This window comes from Hemitrygon akajei, chromosome 5, assembly GCF_048418815.1.
Source record: "Hemitrygon akajei chromosome 5, sHemAka1.3, whole genome shotgun sequence".
In the NCBI taxonomy this organism is placed as follows: Eukaryota; Metazoa; Chordata; class Chondrichthyes; order Myliobatiformes; family Dasyatidae; genus Hemitrygon; species Hemitrygon akajei.
In genome coordinates this window covers 140,485,439-140,503,224 of record NC_133128.1, presented here as the reverse complement: position 1 = coordinate 140,503,224, position 17,786 = coordinate 140,485,439, and the positions used below count along the sequence as shown (strand labels likewise).

The following is a 17,786-nucleotide window of genomic DNA, read 5'->3' as shown; positions in this document are numbered from 1 at the left end:
GGTATGTACTGTATGTTCTTGTAGGCACACACTCATCCACACAGATTTTAGTGAAGTCAGTGACAGCTGTGGCATATTCATTCAGACTCGAAGATGAATCCCTAAATACTGACCAGCCCACAGACTCAAAGCAGTCCTGTAAGCGCTCCTCCACCTCTCTTGTCCATACCTTCTTGGACCTCAAAACCGGTGCTGCGATATTCAGTCTCTGCCAATATTCAGGGAGTAGAAATACAGCCAGGTGACCAGACTATCCAAAGTGTGGGTATGGAATGGCATAACCATCAAGCTTGCACAACTTTTTTTCCTGCATATTGGGTGTTTGACAGTCTTTCTTCTTCAATGGGTTCTATTGGGTTTATTTGTTTTGTGGCTGCATGTAAGGAGACATCATGCCACAAATGTGCTGGACAGAGACCATCTCTAAAAGGAGAGTTCAACCACCTATCCTTGACATTCAATGGCCTGCCACAAACACATTGCTGCTACAAGACTGAGAGTATTGCTGCTTCAGAGACAGCGTAGGGTAGTTCAGGACCATCTATGTCTTTCTTCCACCTACAAGACACAAGTCAGGAATGATGGAGCTAAGTTTTTTTTCCCTGACCGAAGTATTGCAAGGCTTTGGTAGTCACAGCAGAAACTCTCATCACACTTAAATAATATACGGATGTGTCCTGAACTGCAGTGTTACATACCTGGTGCTGGAAGTTAGGATTAGGTTGGATAGCTCTTGTTCAGCAAGTACAAAAACAGCCATTTGAATGGAACTTTTCCTTCTGAATCATTGATATTCTATAATAGCTAAAATCTCTAACCTAGAACCTGATTCTTGACTAAAACTCTTTGCCTTTCTAACTGTAGTATCTGCTGATTTTAAATCCTTTCAACTACGGTACCTTTGTCAATATTCTTGAACCTTGGATGGTTTTCCTCAATTTAGCTCATCATGATAAAAAAATTTCATTCGTCGTGGTGCTGACCTCCAGAATTAAACTTTACTTGTCAGTTTGTTCTACATTAAATTCCTCGGCATTTTTTATATTTGAAGTTTCCCCTCACATTCCCCTTAAACTTTTCACCCCTAATGCATGACCTCAAGTAGTAGTCTCACTCAACTTCAGTGGAAAAATCCTGCTTGTATTTACCCGATCTATAACCTTCATAATTTAGTATATCTCCATCAAATCTCCTCTCAACCTTCTACGTTTCAAGGAATAAAGTCCTAACCTATTAAATCTTTCCATATAACCCATATAACTCAGGTTCTCCAAACCCAGCAACATCCCCTTGTAAATTTTCTCTGTACTCTTTCAACCTTATTAACATCTTTCCTGTAGGTAGATACTCCAAATAAGGCCTCACCAATGTCTTACACAACTTCAACACAACATCCCATCTCCTGTACACAATACTTTGATTTATGAGGGCCAATGTGCCAAAAGCATTTTTCTATGACCCTATCAACCTGTGACTCTACTTTCAATGAATAATGTATCTGCATTCCCAGATCCCTTTGTTGCATTAATGCAGCACCTCACACCTGTTGCATTAAAATCCATCTCCCATTTTTCCAGCTTTCCATTATCCTGCTGATATCTCTAAACAGTAGAGATATCAGTAAAAAATAATAAACTATGGGGGAGAAAAAAAACTACCTACAGCTTTTATTTGCTTTCTCTGACTAAAGCCTCTCCTTGCTGAAGCCTTTGAAGAGCTAAAGCCTCAAAATCTCCACTCTAACTCCGTCCACTCCTGCTTGCTCCTGCCTTGCTTTAATGTGTTTTTGTCAATCAATCCCGAATGCGCATTGGGTGCTGCTCAATGCCCTAAGCTGCTGCAAGCCGCTGCCTTTTCATTTGAAATTATGGCCTATGCTTTGTGACACAAATCATCAATTGGAATTAAGAAGAAGTCTACTCTGGACTAATAAAATCCAATGATTCAGATATTTTACAGAAGCAGAAGCACATTTGTACTTCAACTCGGGAGAGTAGCTTTGTCCCATAAAGCCCTGATTAATGGAAAATAATACCCAAATATGATAGATAATTACATCAGTCTTCAACGAGACTAATTTTACACACATCCATGGGATTTTTATCTTCAGGACACAATCCTACAAAAGCAACAGTAACAGATTTTAGACTTCAGTTGCATAAATTAAATGTCAATTCTTAAGCAGAATACTCACCTTCATTGGATCAAAAATAATATAAATAAGTATATGAAATTAGACACAAAGATGGCAACCACAGGGTAGTCAGTATTGGTACTGGAGAGTCATCGAGCGAAGAGCCTTTTGGCCCACTACACCCATGCCAACCGTCGAGTATCCATCTGCACTAATCTCATTTTGTAAGCACTTGATGCTTTGGTGATTCAAGTGATTGTCTAGATTTGACACAAACGGTTAACTCACTGAATGGCACTCTTGCCTTAGAGATGGAAGACTGTGTGTTCAAGCTCTGCTCCAGATGCTTGGGTTCCAAGTTGATCCCAACAGAGGAGGAGCTAAACTGAGACACTACAGCAAAACGATATCCTGTCTGCCCTCTCTAATGAATAAAAAGGATCTCAAGGGACAATTTAAAGAAGAGCAAGACAGAGTCCTGGTTAATACTACCCCCCCCCCCCCCCCCACCAAACAAATATCGTGAGATTGCCTAGGCACAATTGCATTCTTATTCTGGTATTTAGACATTCCCTTTCTCTCTGAAAGACATGGCAAACTTAGTTTAGAGTCTAAATTTAGAGTACCCAGGGCAAATCTGTAGAATGAGAAAAAGACTTTCATTTTGCCAGAGTTGTTTTTACCTGAGGCACCAACTTGCACTTGAACTCTTTTCAGGTGTTGTTCTTCAAGACTGAGGAGCTATCTAACTCTGCACTGTCACAAACACACAACATATGAACATAGAGAACCCACACCCACCCCAATTCATTGTTTTATTTCCTTATACATAAGCTGCCATTTGCCCTATCAAGTCCACACCAGTTCAATCCCCCACTAAGTTTCCCCTGCAACCATCCTCCCTAAATATCCTCCAGGTCCCTCTCAGTCTCTACCACCTACCGATGCAAGAAGCAATTTATAGTGGCAAATAACTTACCAATCTGCAAATCTTTGGGACATGGTCACAGAGACTATTTACAGGCAACTTCAGTCCCTTTCTGATTGATACATGTATTTTCTGTAGATTTAGCAATTGCTTGAAGGTATGTGAACATTAATCCGACAACAATGGTGACATGATGAAAGTACCGAGCGTGGTAAAAATGTGAGTTGTAAGGAGGATGCTGACAGATACATTAAGTAAGTGGTAAAAGTATCAATAATAGTAAAATGTGGGAAAAATGTGAATTTATGTGAGTAAAGCAATAAAATAGTGAGAAACTAGTTCTCAGGAAACCTGTGTAATGATGTATGGAAGTAAGCATACACATAACTAATAAGGAAGGCAAGTGGTATGCCAGTATTTACTGCAGCAGGCTTGCAAGGAGTCTTGCTGTGATTGTACAGAGCTATGATGAGATGTGTTTTATAGTACAGTGTGCAGTTTTCATCTTTGCATCTAAAATTGCCCGGAAGTCAGTGGAATGTAGATTCTCAAAACTAATTCTTGAGGTTCTACTATAAAGCAAGCCCTTGAACTGGACAGCATAGAAACAGAGGGCACATTTTCCCCTCCCCCTCCTACTTTCAAATCTCTTACTATCTTTCCTTTCAGTTAGTCGTGACGAAGGGTCTCGGCCCGAAACGTTGACAGTGCTTCTCCTTATAGATGCTGCCTGGCCTGCTGCGTTCCACCAGCATTTTGTGTGTGTGGCACATTTTCAAGATAGGAACCATCCAATTAACACAAGAGTATTATTTTTTTCTGTTTGAGAGGAATAATAATGCTCAGTCAGTGAGAATATTCAAGGCGGGGTGACAGGCTTTAGACAATAAGAAAATCGGAAGACATTGGTACCAAATAGAAGCGGACCAGGCACATGAGCAGCCACGGTCAGACTGACAGGTCCAGCGTGCTCAAGAGACAGCAAGGCAGACTTACGGCTCCCATTTTGTTCATTTTTAGGATTAATGCAACACACAAAGGAGAAAAGCATGAAACATCTAATAGATTTCGAGGTTTAGATTAAGCTAATTGTAATGCAACAAGGCCCAATAATCTGTGAAAACTTGATAACAGACAAAGGCAACAGCAGAGTGGTGAAAGTGTTCATAATGTGACACTGAAGCAATTTATATTCCTTGGGGTAAGTGCACCATTTCTTAATAAAAATAGCCTGAATGACTAAGGAAATAAAGGGCAGCATAAATTAAAAAGACAAAGCATGTAAAATGCAAAATCTAACACAAATGTTCACAAATATACAGCAAATGGTGACAGGACATGTAGAACAGCTAACCAATGGGATTGTGAAAAGAAACTTGCAAGTATTTCAAATATTAACATTTTCTTTTCACTGATAAATTAGGTGAAAGCTGGTCTTGAGGAATGTGGGCAAAAAGATGATTTTGGTAGTATTATCTAATAAAAATTGGCAGAAATGTGGAACAATTATAGTAAAGGAAGAAAAATGGCATTTTGGACAATTAAAAATGTTGAATTTTGGTACTGACTAGATAAAATTGAAATAAATCAACAGTGAAGAAAAAATTGCACTAAACAGTAACATATCCTCAGTAGCAGATAGCTTACAGAGTCATAGAGGGAAACAAACCCTTTGCTCCTCTGTATCCCTGCTGACTATCAATCATCCATTTACACTAATCCTCCTTTAACAACTTGTTAAAAGTTCTTCCCACATCCCCATCAACTTCCCCTCACGTTCTATCAATCAATACAACCTAAGGCTACATCCACACTAGACAGGATAATTTTGAAAACGCCGGTTTTGTGTAAAAATGACAGGCGTCCACACTATGTGTTTCTAAAAATATCTCTGTCCACATCGAAATGGATATTTCAGCTAATCTCCTCCTACTGCGCATGCGCAGGACACATCTACTGAAAACAAGCGACATGTTTGGTGTCTAATCTCGCCGTGAAAGATGGTGTGTGTTTGTTCAGTTAAAGAGTAGAAAAACTTAAAATGACGGACAGCTGTTGGCTCTCATGCAGGAGGACTTAAAAGTTAAAAAAAACAAATACTGGAGCATATGGAGGCAATCGACAGTGAGTTCATGGACAGTATGAACCGGCTGACGACGAACATTGAAAAACTGATAACTCTGTTGCATTAATAAAGCCCCTTGTTAAATGTATAAAACATGTCTGCATCAGTATTATCTTGTATTTCCATACAACGTTACATTAGGCTGTTACACATCTATTGTCAGAGAAGTACTTGCATAAATAGGTAAAACCACCTTCATATGAGCAAGGACAGAAAACAGGGCAAAGTGAGTATACTTATTTATTCAGTAAGTTATGGGTCAAAGTATTTGGTGAGTACATTTCTAACTCTTCTGGCTTCAGACTCATTGCCATCTGTTCTGAAATTGTTAGGTTGCGTTCAAGAAAACAATGAAATGGCGCGCAGCCGTCACCATCTGTTCCGGCACGTCACAAAAGTGTTTTCAGATTTCTCCGGTTACCTTATCTGCACTGCTCCGGCCAAGTGGCGTTTTCAAAATTACACACTTTGGAGAGTGTTTCTGAAAATCTCTGGTTTCGGGGGGCGAAAACACCGTTTTAGTGTGGACAGAGGGTAAAAACAAAGAGAAAAAGCTTCGGTTACGGATTTATCCGGTGTAGTGTGGATGTAGCCTAAGGGTAATTTACAATGACTAATTAATCTAACATTCTGCACATCTTTAGGAAGTGGGAGGAAACCAGAGCACCCGCAGAAACCCACACCGTCATAAGAAGTATGTGCAGACTCCAGAGAGTCAGTATTTACAGTAGCCCTATTACCTGTGCCACAGGTTCCATCAATTATATGTTAGTAATTTAAACAAATTAACAGAAATATCAAATGGATTTCAATATCCATTATTCATATTTTGCATAATGGTGAAAATCTAAAAAAGGAATAGAAATTCAAGTTGATTTGGTAATCATGTGTTCTTCAGCAAATGGCAATTATTACTGGTTAATACTAATTATAAGATAGACTTTTAATTAAAAGCATTAAGGGAAGAAAGATGGATTTTACAGACTAGCCAAATTCTCAAGGAATGATTGCACAGGCTTGAAGAGTAAATATCCCTTTCCTGCTGCTATGTTTCTAACAAATGGAAGCAACCCACAGGGAATATGATTAAATGAGTAAAGCAGAGAAAATTCATTTAATTTCTATTTCTCTAATAAGTAGAAAGTTTCTTACAAATGGAAAAAAAATCATAATCATGAGAAATTCTGTAGATGCTAGAAATCCACAGCAAAGCACACAAATTGCTGGAGGAACTCAATATGTTAGGAAGCATCTATGGAAATCAATAAACAGTCAATGTTTCAGCCAAGACCCTTCTCCGGGACTGGGAAGGAAGGGGGTAGATGCTAGAATAAAAAGGTGGGAAGAGGGGAAGGAGGATAGCTAAAAAGTGTTAGATGAAGCTAGGTGGGTAAAGGTAAAGGGCTGGAGAGGAAGGAATCTGATAGGAGAGGAAATAGGAGAAAGGGAAGAAGGATGGGACTCATGGAAAGGTGATAGGCAGGTGAGAAGATTTATGAGGCCGGAGTTGGGAATAGAAAAAGAGGGGAGGGGGAGGGATTTTTTTTTAACTGGAAGGAGAAATCAATATTGGAGGCTGCCCAGATGGTATAAGGTCTTTGGCCACTTGCAGGGATAAGTGCTGGGCGTTAGATCAATGGGGAAGGAGCAAATGGACAAAGAACTCATGGAGGGAGCGATTCCTGTAGAAAATGGGGGGGGGGGGGGGGCGGTGGTAGATGGGGTGAGCTCAGATGTCCAGGAAATGGAGGAGATGCAGGTGAGGACAGCATCAACGATGGAGGAAGGGAACCCCCATTCTTTGGAGGACATTTGTGATGTGTCTTGGAAAGAAAGGCACGTCTTGGGAAGAATTGTGGCAGAGACGAAGAAACTAAGAAAAAGGAATAACATTTTTACAGGAGACATGATGGAAAGTGGTATACTAAAGATAGCCATGGTAATTGGTAGACTTATAAAGAAGGCCACTCAACTGTCTCCAAAGATGGAAACAGGGAAATCAAGAAAGGGGAGGGAGACGTCAAAAATAGACAAAGTGAATTTAAGAACAGGGTGAAAGCTGCAGGCAAAGTTGATAAAATTGACAAGCTCAGCATCAATATAGCAGAGGAAGAGTTGGGATGCATTACCAGGTCTTGCTTGCAACATGGACTGTTCTGCAGAACCAACAAAAAGGCAGGCATAGCTGAGGCTCTTGTGAGTGACCATGGCTAGAGTCTGGAGAAAGTGGGAGAAGCCAAAGGAAAAGTTGTTGAGAGCAAAGACCAGTTCAGTCAGGCTGAGGCTAGTGGTGGAGGGGAACTTTCCTTTATTGAGAAAGAAGCTGAGAGCTTTAAGGCCTTCTTGTCGGGGGATAGAAGGGAAATAGAAATGAGGTGATCAGGGTCAGGGAATTGAAAGTTGTTGAGGAGATGAAGAGCATGAGTAGTGCTGTGGACGTTGGTGGGAAGTGACAGAACCAAGGTGAATAGAATGGAGTCGAGACACAAGGACACAAGTTCAGTGAGACAGGAGCAGGCAGAGACAATGGGACTACCCAAACAGTCAGGTTTGTGGATCTTGGGTAGGAAGTTGAAGCAAGCAGCATGGGATAAGGGTGGCAGTGGATGGGAGTTCTCCAGAATTGATGAAGTCGGTGATAGTTTGGAGGCGGAACTGAGTTGCAATGGTGCTAAATGGCAATTTCTTTGCTTACATCTTTGGAAACAGCTTTATTTCTATCTTTGATATCTCTTTTTTCCCCTTTCAAGGTCCTTTTGAAGACCCTGACCTGGGGTTACACCCTGACTTCGGTTCTTTGCAGGACTGGGACACACTTTAGGGCCTCATGGCTGCTTTTCGATATGCCAAGGATGTGACCCGGAGCACGCCTTCAGGGTGCTGGATTTTCGTGGCTCTGGATGCAGGCGGACTCAAGGCTGTTGCTGCCGCCGCCAACAGATGCATTGCAGGAGAACAAGAAAGATTGGAAGCAGCGGGCTTGCTGCTGGATGTGTGCCCAGAGGCACAGCACTCAGAAAAAGCTTCTGTACTCTCCTTATTCTTTTGCTAAACATGTTGCTTTTAGCTTAGAGGACAAGTGCATATCAAAATGCTAACCATTATCTTTATTCTGTTCCATCAAACACAGGGTAGAGAGACTGTGGGAGCCTTATTATTTAACTAACCATTAATTTCACCTGTCCTAAGATGATATTGAAATCATTGCTTATTCTATCTGCCAGCACATGAATTACATAAAAAGATGGAAATGGAAATAATTTCCCTGATTAATTGCCTCGCGTTTTCTCCCTCTAGGCACTGCAATCATTTGCATATTAAAAGTCTGCAGAACTCCTCTACTCACCACCATATTGTAGGCTTCTGGAACATCTGTTTCAAACTGGAACTTGCCACCCTGGTAATACCCTTCATCTGTGAATAGAAAAAGAAATAAATTCAGGTCAGACACGTTAGCAAAGTTTTACTCCAAAAACTGCACTATTTACCACAAATGCACACTTGTTGGAAGCAATGCTTCCATGGGTCATTTCAGAATCAGAATCAGAATCAGACTTTAATCACCAAGTACCTATGCACATACAAGGAATTTACTTCCGGCAGATGTTGTCTGCTCATAACAATAATAATGATAAATATAAATGAAAATATAGATTATACATACAGGTAGTGCAATCCAAGTAATAGTTAGCAACGGGGCACGACTGTGCAAGTGCGTGAAAGTCGGCCCGTGAGACAGAGGGAGAGTTTAAAAAGCGAGCAGATTAACGGAGCGGGCGATGGAGTAGTGGGAGACAGAGTAGGAAGGCTTTGGTGAGCAGAGGCTGAGGACAAGATTGCTGCCAGTGAGGTAAGGCCAGGTAAGCTCCTTTATTAACTTGAATTAAATTAGGAGTAGGTAATGGAGGCAGCAGTTAGGGCAGTCGAGTGCTCCGTTTGCAGTATGTGGGAAGTCAGGGCAAGCACAATTGTCCCTGATGACTACACCTGTAAAAGGTGCACCCAGCTGCAGCTCCTGACAAACCAAGTTAGGGACAGGAGCTGGAGCTGGATGAACTTCAGATCATTCGTGAGGCAGAGGCAGATATAAATAGGAGTTACAGGGAGATAGTCACCCCTAAAAGTCAGGAGGCAGGTAGCTGGGTGACTGTCAGGAGAGGGAAGGGGAATAGATAGAATGAGCAGAGCACCCCTGCAGCCGTTCCCATCAATAATAAGTATACCGTTTTGGATACTGTTGGTGGGGACGACCTACCAGGGACAAGCTGCAGTGGTTGAGTCTCTGGCACCAAGACTGGACCCTCAGCTCAGAAGGGAAGGAGGGAAAAGAGGAGAGCAGTAGGCAGTAGTGATAGGGATTCGATAGTTACAGGGACAGATAAGAGGTTCTGTGGAAGAGATCGAGAATCCCGGATGGTCTGTTGCCTTCCTGGTGCCAGGGTCCGTGATATCTTGGATCGAGTTCTCAGTATTCTCAAGAGGGAGGGTGAGCAGCCAGATGTCGTGGTCCATGTAGGGACCAATGATGTGGATAGGAAGAAGGAGGAGGTCCTGCAAAGAGAATTTAGGGAGTTAGGTGCAAAGTTGAAGGACAGGACCTCCAGGGTTGCAATCTCAAGATTGCTACCCATGCCATGTGCTAGTGAGGCTAGAAGTAGGAAGATAATGCAGCTAAATACGTGGCTAAGGAGTTGGTGCAGGAGGGAGGGCTTCATGTTTCTGGACAATTAGGCCTTGTTCCAGGGAAGGTGGGACCTGTTCCGACGGGACGGGTTGTACCTGAACTGGAGGGGGACTAACATCCTTGCGGGAAGGTTTGCTAGTGCTGCTCCAGGGGTTTAAACTAGATTTGCAGGGGGAAGGGAACCAGAGTGTTAGAACAGATAGTGAGGTGGAGGAGGATAAAGATCATGAGAGAGCTGCAAGTATGGAGCATGGAGTAAAGCAAGATCTAGCATATAAAGAGGCTTTGAGGAAAGAGAAACAGATTAAAGGGTGTAAAAGTAGTAAGGTAGTAGGGCTAAAGTGTATGTACAAACGTTTGTAATTCAATGCAAGAAGCATCAGGAACAAAGGTGATGAACTGAGAGCTTGCATGCATACTTGGAATTATGATGTAGTGGTCATTACAGAGATTTGGCTGGGACCAGGTCAGGACTGGATTCTCAATATTCCTGGATTTCAGTGCTTTAAAAGGGATAGAGAGGGGGGAGAAAAGAGGAGGAGGGGTGGCACTACTGGTCAGGGATACTATTACAGCTACAGAAAGGGTGGGTAATGTAGCAGATCCTCTTTTGAGTCAGTATGGGTAGAAGTCAGGAACAGGAAGGGAGCAGTTACTCTATTGGGAGTATTCTATAGGCCCCCCTGGTAGCAGCAGAGATACCGAGGAGCAGACTGGGAGGCAGATTTTGGAAAGGTGCAAAAATAACAGGGTTGTTAGCATGGGTGACTTTAACTTCCCTAATATTGACTGGCACCTGATTAGTTCCAATGAAGATAAGATCGATTAGAGATAAAGGTGGGAAGATGTGCCTGGAGGCTATGGATGTGAGCAAGGTCCTCAATGATTACTTCTCTTTGGTATTCACCAATGAGAGGGATCTTGATGACGGTGAGGACAATATGAGTGAGTTTGATGTTTTGGAGCATGTTGATATTAAGGGAGAAGAGGTGTTGGAGTTGTTAAAATACATTAGGACAGATAAGTCCCCGGGGCCTGACGGAATATTCCCCAGGCTACTCCACGAGGCGAGGGAAGAGATTGCTGAGCCTCTGGCTAGGATCTTTATGTCCTCATTGTCCACGGGAATGGTACCGGAGGATTGTTCAAAAAAGGTAGTGGGGTAGTCCAGGTAATTATAGACCAGTGAGCCTTACCTCTGCGGTGGGAAATCTGTTGGAAAAGAATCTTAGAGACAGAATCTATGGGCATTTAGAGAATTAAAGTCTGATCAGGGACAGTCAGCATTGCTTTGTGAAGGACAGATCATGTCTAACAAGTCTGACAGAGTCCTTTGAGGAGGTGACCAGGCATATAGGTGAGGATAGTGCAGTGGATGTGATCTACATGGATTTTAGTAAGGCATTTGACAAGGTACCACACATTAGGCTTATTTAGAAAGTCAGAAGGCATGGGATCCAGGGAAGTTTGGCCAGGTGGATTCAGAATTGGCTTGCCTGCAGAAAGCAGAGGGTCATGGTGGGGGGAGTACATTCAGATTGGAGGGTTGTGACTAGTGGTGTCCCACCAGGATCGGTTCTGGGACCTCTACTTTTCATCATTTTTATTAACGACCTGGATGTGGAGGTAGAAGGGTGGGTTGGCAAGTTTGCAGATGATACAAAGGTTGGTGATGTTGTGGATAGTGTTGAGGATTGTCAAAGATTGCAGAGAGACATTGATAGGATGCAGAAGTGGGCTGAGAAGCGGCAGATAGAGTTCAACCTGGAGAAGTGTGAGGTGGTACACTTTTTAAGGACAAACTCCAAGGCAAAGTACAAAGTAAATGGCAGGATACTTGGGAGTGTGAAGGAGCAGAAGGATCTGGGGGTACATGTCCACAGATCCCTGAAAGTTGCCTCACTGGTAGATAGGGTAGTTAAGAAAGCTTTTGGAGTGTTAGCTTTCATAAGTCAAGGGATAGAGTTTAAGAATTGCAGGGTAATGATGAAGCTCTATAAAACTCTGGTTAGGCCACACTTAGAGTACTGTGTCCAGTTCTAGTTGCCTCACTATAGGAAGGATGTGGAAGCATTGGAAAGGGTACAGAGGAGATTTACCAGGATGCTGCCTGGTTTAGACAGTATGCATTATGATCAGAGATTAAGGGTGCTAGGGCTTTACTCTCTGGAGAAGAGGATGAGAGGAGACATGATAGAGGTATACAAGATATTAAGAGGAATAGATAGAGTGGACAGCCAGTGCCTCTTCCCCAGGGCACCACTGCTCAATACAAGAGGACATGGCTTTAAGGTAAGGGGAGGAAAGTTCAAGGGGGATATTACAGGAAAGTTTTTTACTCAGAGAGTGGTTGGTGCGTGGAATGCACTGCCTGAGTCAGTGGTGGAGGCAGATACACTAGTGAAATTTAAGAGACTACTAGACAGGTATATGCAGGAATTTAAGGTGGAGGGTTATATGGGAGGCAGGATTTAAGGGTCAGCACAACATTGTGGGCCAAAGGGCCTGTACTGTGCTGTATTGTTCTAAAAGAAAGTTCCTCGTGTAGTTTTAACCTTGCCATGAGAAGATTCAAGATAAACATCTTGAATCCATTCTTAACACAAGAAGTTCTCCAGATGCTGGCAAATCTGACTAACACACACAAAATGCTGGAGGAACTCAGCAGGTCAGGCAGCATCAATGGAGAGGAATAAAGAATCAACACTTCTGGCCGAGATCTTTCAGCAGGACTGCTGAATTCTTTCTACAGCAATGTGTGGGAGAGAAACAGCTTGATATATTATTGAATGAGATATGAGTGATGATTTCATAGAAAAATTACATATGGTGCAATATATTTGTCAGTGTAATATTAACTCTGAAATATACATTTGGTAAGGTACCCCATGCAAGGCTTATTGAGGAATTAAGGAGGAATGGGATCCAAGGGGACGTTGCTTTGTAGATCCAGAACTGGCTTGCCCACAGAAGGCAAAGAGTGGTTGTAGACGGGTCATATTCTGCATGGAGATCGGTCACCAGTGGAGTGCCTCAGGGGTCTGTTCTGGGACCCTTACTCTTCGTGATTTTTATGCTGTGATCGTGTGGAGGGCTGTCAGAGGTTACAGCGGGACATTGATAGGATGCAAAACTGGGCTGAGAAGTGGCAGATAGAGTTCAACCCAGATAAGTGTGATGTGGTTCATTTTGGTAGGTCAAATATGATGGCAGAATATAGTATTAATGGTAAGACTCTTAGCAGTGTGGAGGATCAGAGGGATCTTGGGGTCCGAGTCCATAAATCGCTCAAAGCAGCTGCGCAGGTTGACTCTGTGGTTAAGAAGGCATATGGTATATTAGCCTTCATCAATCATGGAATTGAACTTAGGAGCCAAGAGGTAATGTTGCAGCTATATAGGACCCTGGTCAGACCCCACTTGGAGTACTGTGCTCAGTTCTGGTCACCTCACTACAGGAAGGATGGAGAAGCCATAGAAAGGGTGCAGAGGAGATTTACAAGGATGTTGCTTGGATTGGGGAGCATGCCTTATGAGAATAGGTTGAGTGAACTCGGCCTTTTCTCCTTGGAGCAAAGGAGGATAAGAGGTGACTTGATAGAGGTGTACAAGATGATGAGAGGCACTGATTGTGTGGATAGTCAGAGTCTTTTTCCCAGGGCTGAAATGGGTGCCACAAGAGGACACAGGTATAAGGTGCTGGGGAGTAGGTACAGAGGAAACGTCAGGGATAAGTTTTTTTACTCAGAGTGGTAGGTGCATGGAATGGGCTGCCAGCAACGGTGATAGAGGCGGATTCAATAAGGTCTTTTAAGAGGCTTTTAGGTAGGTACATGGAGCTTAATAAAATAGAGGGCTATAGGTAAGCCGAGTAATTTCTGAGGTAGGGACATGTTCAGCACAACTTTGTGGGCTGAAGGGCCTGTGTTGTGCTGTAGGTTTTCTATGTTTCTGTTTCTATACAGTGCTGCAGATAAATCAGGTGCATGTTAGACAGATCCCGTAAGCAGCATAGTTAATGTGAGTAGACTGTATGTTCCACATTATTCACATGTCCAACAGCAGTGCACCAAAATCAGATACTCTCTTCAGAGCTGATGCAGAAAGGTATTACTAGGCAGAGGAAATGATACAAGAGTTCTGGAAGAAACGTAACATTACACATTGATTGCTGGAAAGTTGAGTATATTGAGGGAGAATTTGGGGTATTACTGAGACCCTCATTTAGGCAACAAATGCAAACCATCTCTCTCAAACTTTACATACTCTCAGTAGTATATTGCACCACCTCACACCTGTATAGAATACGATATCGCACTTTCTGTCTTTCAAACATACTCCTTTGCTCTCATACACTCAAATATATCTGATATAGATTAGGGGAATGCTTTGTCAAGCACCTTCGTTCTCTTTGCTTCAGCAGTCAGGATCTCCCAGTGGCCACCCATTTCATTACACTTCCCATTCCTGCACTGACACATCTGCCTATGGTCTCTACTGTCACAATGAAGACAGACATAAGCTGGAGAGGCAACACCTCATATTCCATCCTGGTTATCTTGAACCTAATAGCTTTCAACATCAATTTCTCTAACTTACGGTAACAATTCCCTTCTGTTTTCCCTTCCCCTTGCCTGCGTGATCCCCTCACTCCTTTCCTTCCCATCCCCCACCCTCACAACCTGCCTCTGGTTCCTCACCTCCTTCCCTTTATCCCATGGTCTAATGTCTTCATCTCTCAGATTCTTCTTACATAGGTTCTTTACCTCTTCCACTTACCACCTCAGAGCTTCTCATATCATTCCTCTTCGCCCACCTCCACCCACCTAACTTCCTCCTCTCACCTGGACTCACTATTACCTGCCTGCTTGTACTCTTTCCCATCCCCCTATTTTATTCTGGCTTCTGCCCCCTTCCTTTTCAGTCCTGGTGAAGGTTGTGGCCTGAAATGTCAACAGTTCATTTCCCTCCATTGATGCTGCCTGACCTGAGTTCCCCCAGCATTTTGTGTGTGTTGCTCAAATATATCCCTATTTTCTTTAAACACGTAAGCACAAAGTATGCAAGAAAATCTGGCCAGTTACTTAGTTCACAACACATCTGAGCCTGGTGAAACTGGTGTTCATTGTTAATTGTAATTGTCCTGTAAAATTGATAATGAACCTCTGGATTGCTACCTTGGCCACGCACCAGTGAGGGTAAGAATAGGATGATTTGGCAGATGAATGCTTGGTTGAGGAACTGTTTCAGGGACATGGCTTCAGATTTCTAGGTCACTGGGATCTCTTCTGGGGGAAGGCATGAACTGAATAAAAAGGTACACCTGAATCCAGGTTGGACGGATACCCTTGTGGGCAGGTTTGCTAGAAATGTTGGGGAGAGTTTAAACTAATTTGGCAGGGGGATGGGAACTGGAGTGATAAGGCTGAGGAAGAGGCAGTTGGTACACAAGCAGAGGCACTGTGCATGGTCAGGAAAGTCAGCAGATGATAGGACAGTGTAGTAGAAGTAGGCCTCTGTTAGTCTTGATAGACCATGGATTTGCGCCTTGGAAAGTTTCCAGGGTGCAAGTCTGGGCAAGGTTTTTGTTTAATAGAAGACCGGCAGTTGCCCAAGCTGCAAGTCTCCCCTCTCCACGCCACCGATGTTGTCCAAGGGAAGGGCAATAGAATAGGACAGTGTAATGGGGACAAAAGTGAAAAAATTTCTTTGATGAATACAGAACTGAAAGTGCAGTATTTGAATGCAAACAGAATAAGGTAGATGATCTTGTAGCACAGTTAGATATTGGCAGGTATGATGTTATGGGCATCACTGAGTCGAGGCTGAAAGAAGATTTACACTTTACACATATGTCTGTGCGGCTAAGTATAACTCCAATGCAATAATCAAGCTTTCTAATGACACCAGTGACATAGACTGAATTAGAGGTGGTGATGAATCAACAGACAGGAGGGAGATTGAAAATTTTGGCTGAGTGGTGTCATAACAACAACCTCTCACTCAATGTCAGCAAGACCAAGGAACTGATTATATCAGGAGAAGAAAACCAGAGGTGCGTAAGCACTTCCTAATTGGAGGATCAGAGGTCAAGAGGGTCAGCAACTTTAAATTTGTAGGTGATATTATTTCAGAGGACCTGCCCTGGACCCAATACGCAAGTGGAATTACGAAGAAAGAACAGCAACACATTTACTTCCTTAGGAGTTTGCAGAAATTTGGCATGACATCAAAAACTTTGCCAAACATTAACTATATATTGACTGGCTGCATCACAGCCTGGTATGGAAACAGCAATACTTTTGAATGGAAAATTCTACAAAAAAAAAAGTGGATGCAGCCCAGTCCATCACAAGTAAAGTCCTCCAACTACTGAGCACATCTACATGAAACACTATCACAGGAAAGCATTATCCATTATCAGGGACTCCCACCACCCAGGACATGCTCTCTTCTTGATGCTGCCACCAGGAATTGAATTGACTGTATTACTTACATCCTTCATATACATGAAGAGTAAAAATCTTTACGTTATGTCTCTGTCTAAATGTGCAATGTATAGTAATTTATAATAAATATTATGTACAACAGGATAGTCAATATAACATAGAAATACAGTTGTGTCAGCATGAGTTAATCAGTCTGTTAGCCTGGTGGAAGAAGCTGTCCCAGAGCTTGTTGGTCCTGGCTTTTCTTGGATGGTAGCAGCTGGAACAGTTTGTGGTTAGGGTATCTTGGGTCCCCAGTGATCCTTCTGGCCCTTCTTACACATCTGTCTTTGTAAATGTCCTGAATAGTGGGAAGTTTACATCTACAGATGTGCTGGGCTGATCTGCAGAGTTCTCTGATTGAGGGAAGTACTGTTCCCATATCAGGCAGTGACGCAGCCAGTCAGGATACTCTCAGTTGTGCCCCTATAGAAAATTCTTAGGATTTGGGGGCCCACACCAAACTTCTTCAACCGTCTGAGGTGAAAGAGGCACTGTTGTGCCTTTTTCACCACACAGCTGGTATATACCAGATGTGTAGGAACAGTACGTAGAGCTGTGGCTATTGCATCATCTGGCAATTAGCTGTGTTGGTAGGCAAATTGAAGAGGGTCCAGTGTGGGGCAGTAGCATGCTGCAGATATAGTCCTTGACCAGTCTCTCAAAGCATTTGCTTATCATTGAGGTGAGTGCCACAGGATGCCAGTCGTTCAGACATGTTACCTTGTAAGAAGATACAAGAGTCTTAGGACTTGCACCACCAGATTTAGGAACAGTTACTACCCCTCAACCATCAGGCTCTTGAACAAAAGGGATAACTTCACTCATCCCATCATTGAAATGTTCCCACAACCAATGGACTCACATTCAATGACTCATCATCTCAGGTTCTCCATATTTATTGCTTACTTATTTACAGTATTGTTTCTTTTTTTGGCATTTACACATTTTGCTGACTTCTGCACTCTGGCTGAAAGCAGTAGTTCGGCGATTGTTCAATAATTCTGTTAGTTACTATTCTATAAATTTGTTGAGTATGCCCACAAGAAAATGAACCTCAGAGTTGTTATATGGAGACATATATGTACTTTGATAATAAAATTGACTTTGAACTTTGAAGATTATAGTTGGGAGCTTAACATCCAAGGATACTGGTTGTATTGAAAAGACAGGTGCAGGTAGGCAGAGGGGTGGGTTGGCTCTGTTGGTAAATGAAACAACGAAAAAAATGAAAACAATGAAAAAAAAATGAAATCAAATCCTAACCCTCTCCTTTACTCTCTGTATACCCATAACTGTGTCGCCACCCACAGCTCCAATCTGCTACTTAAATTTGCTGATGATACTACATTGATTGGCCTAATCTCAAATAATAATGAGGCAGCCTACAGAAATGTCATCACCTTCCTGACACAATGGTGTCAAGGA

The 17,786-nt window shown here is 42.6% G+C and overlaps 1 protein-coding gene across 2 annotated transcripts in view; it reads right to left on the bottom strand.

Moving 5' to 3' along the window:
* The window catches only part of ube2f (ubiquitin-conjugating enzyme E2F (putative)), a 176,748-nt gene that overhangs the window by 54,132 nt on the left and 104,830 nt on the right, over positions 1-17,786 (bottom strand). For both annotated transcript variants that reach the window (XM_073046678.1, XM_073046677.1), the window contains exon 6: positions 8,534-8,601. In XM_073046678.1, the coding sequence (XP_072902779.1) occupies positions 8,534-8,601 (68 nt within the window). The remainder of the gene's footprint in view (positions 1-8,533; positions 8,602-17,786) is intronic.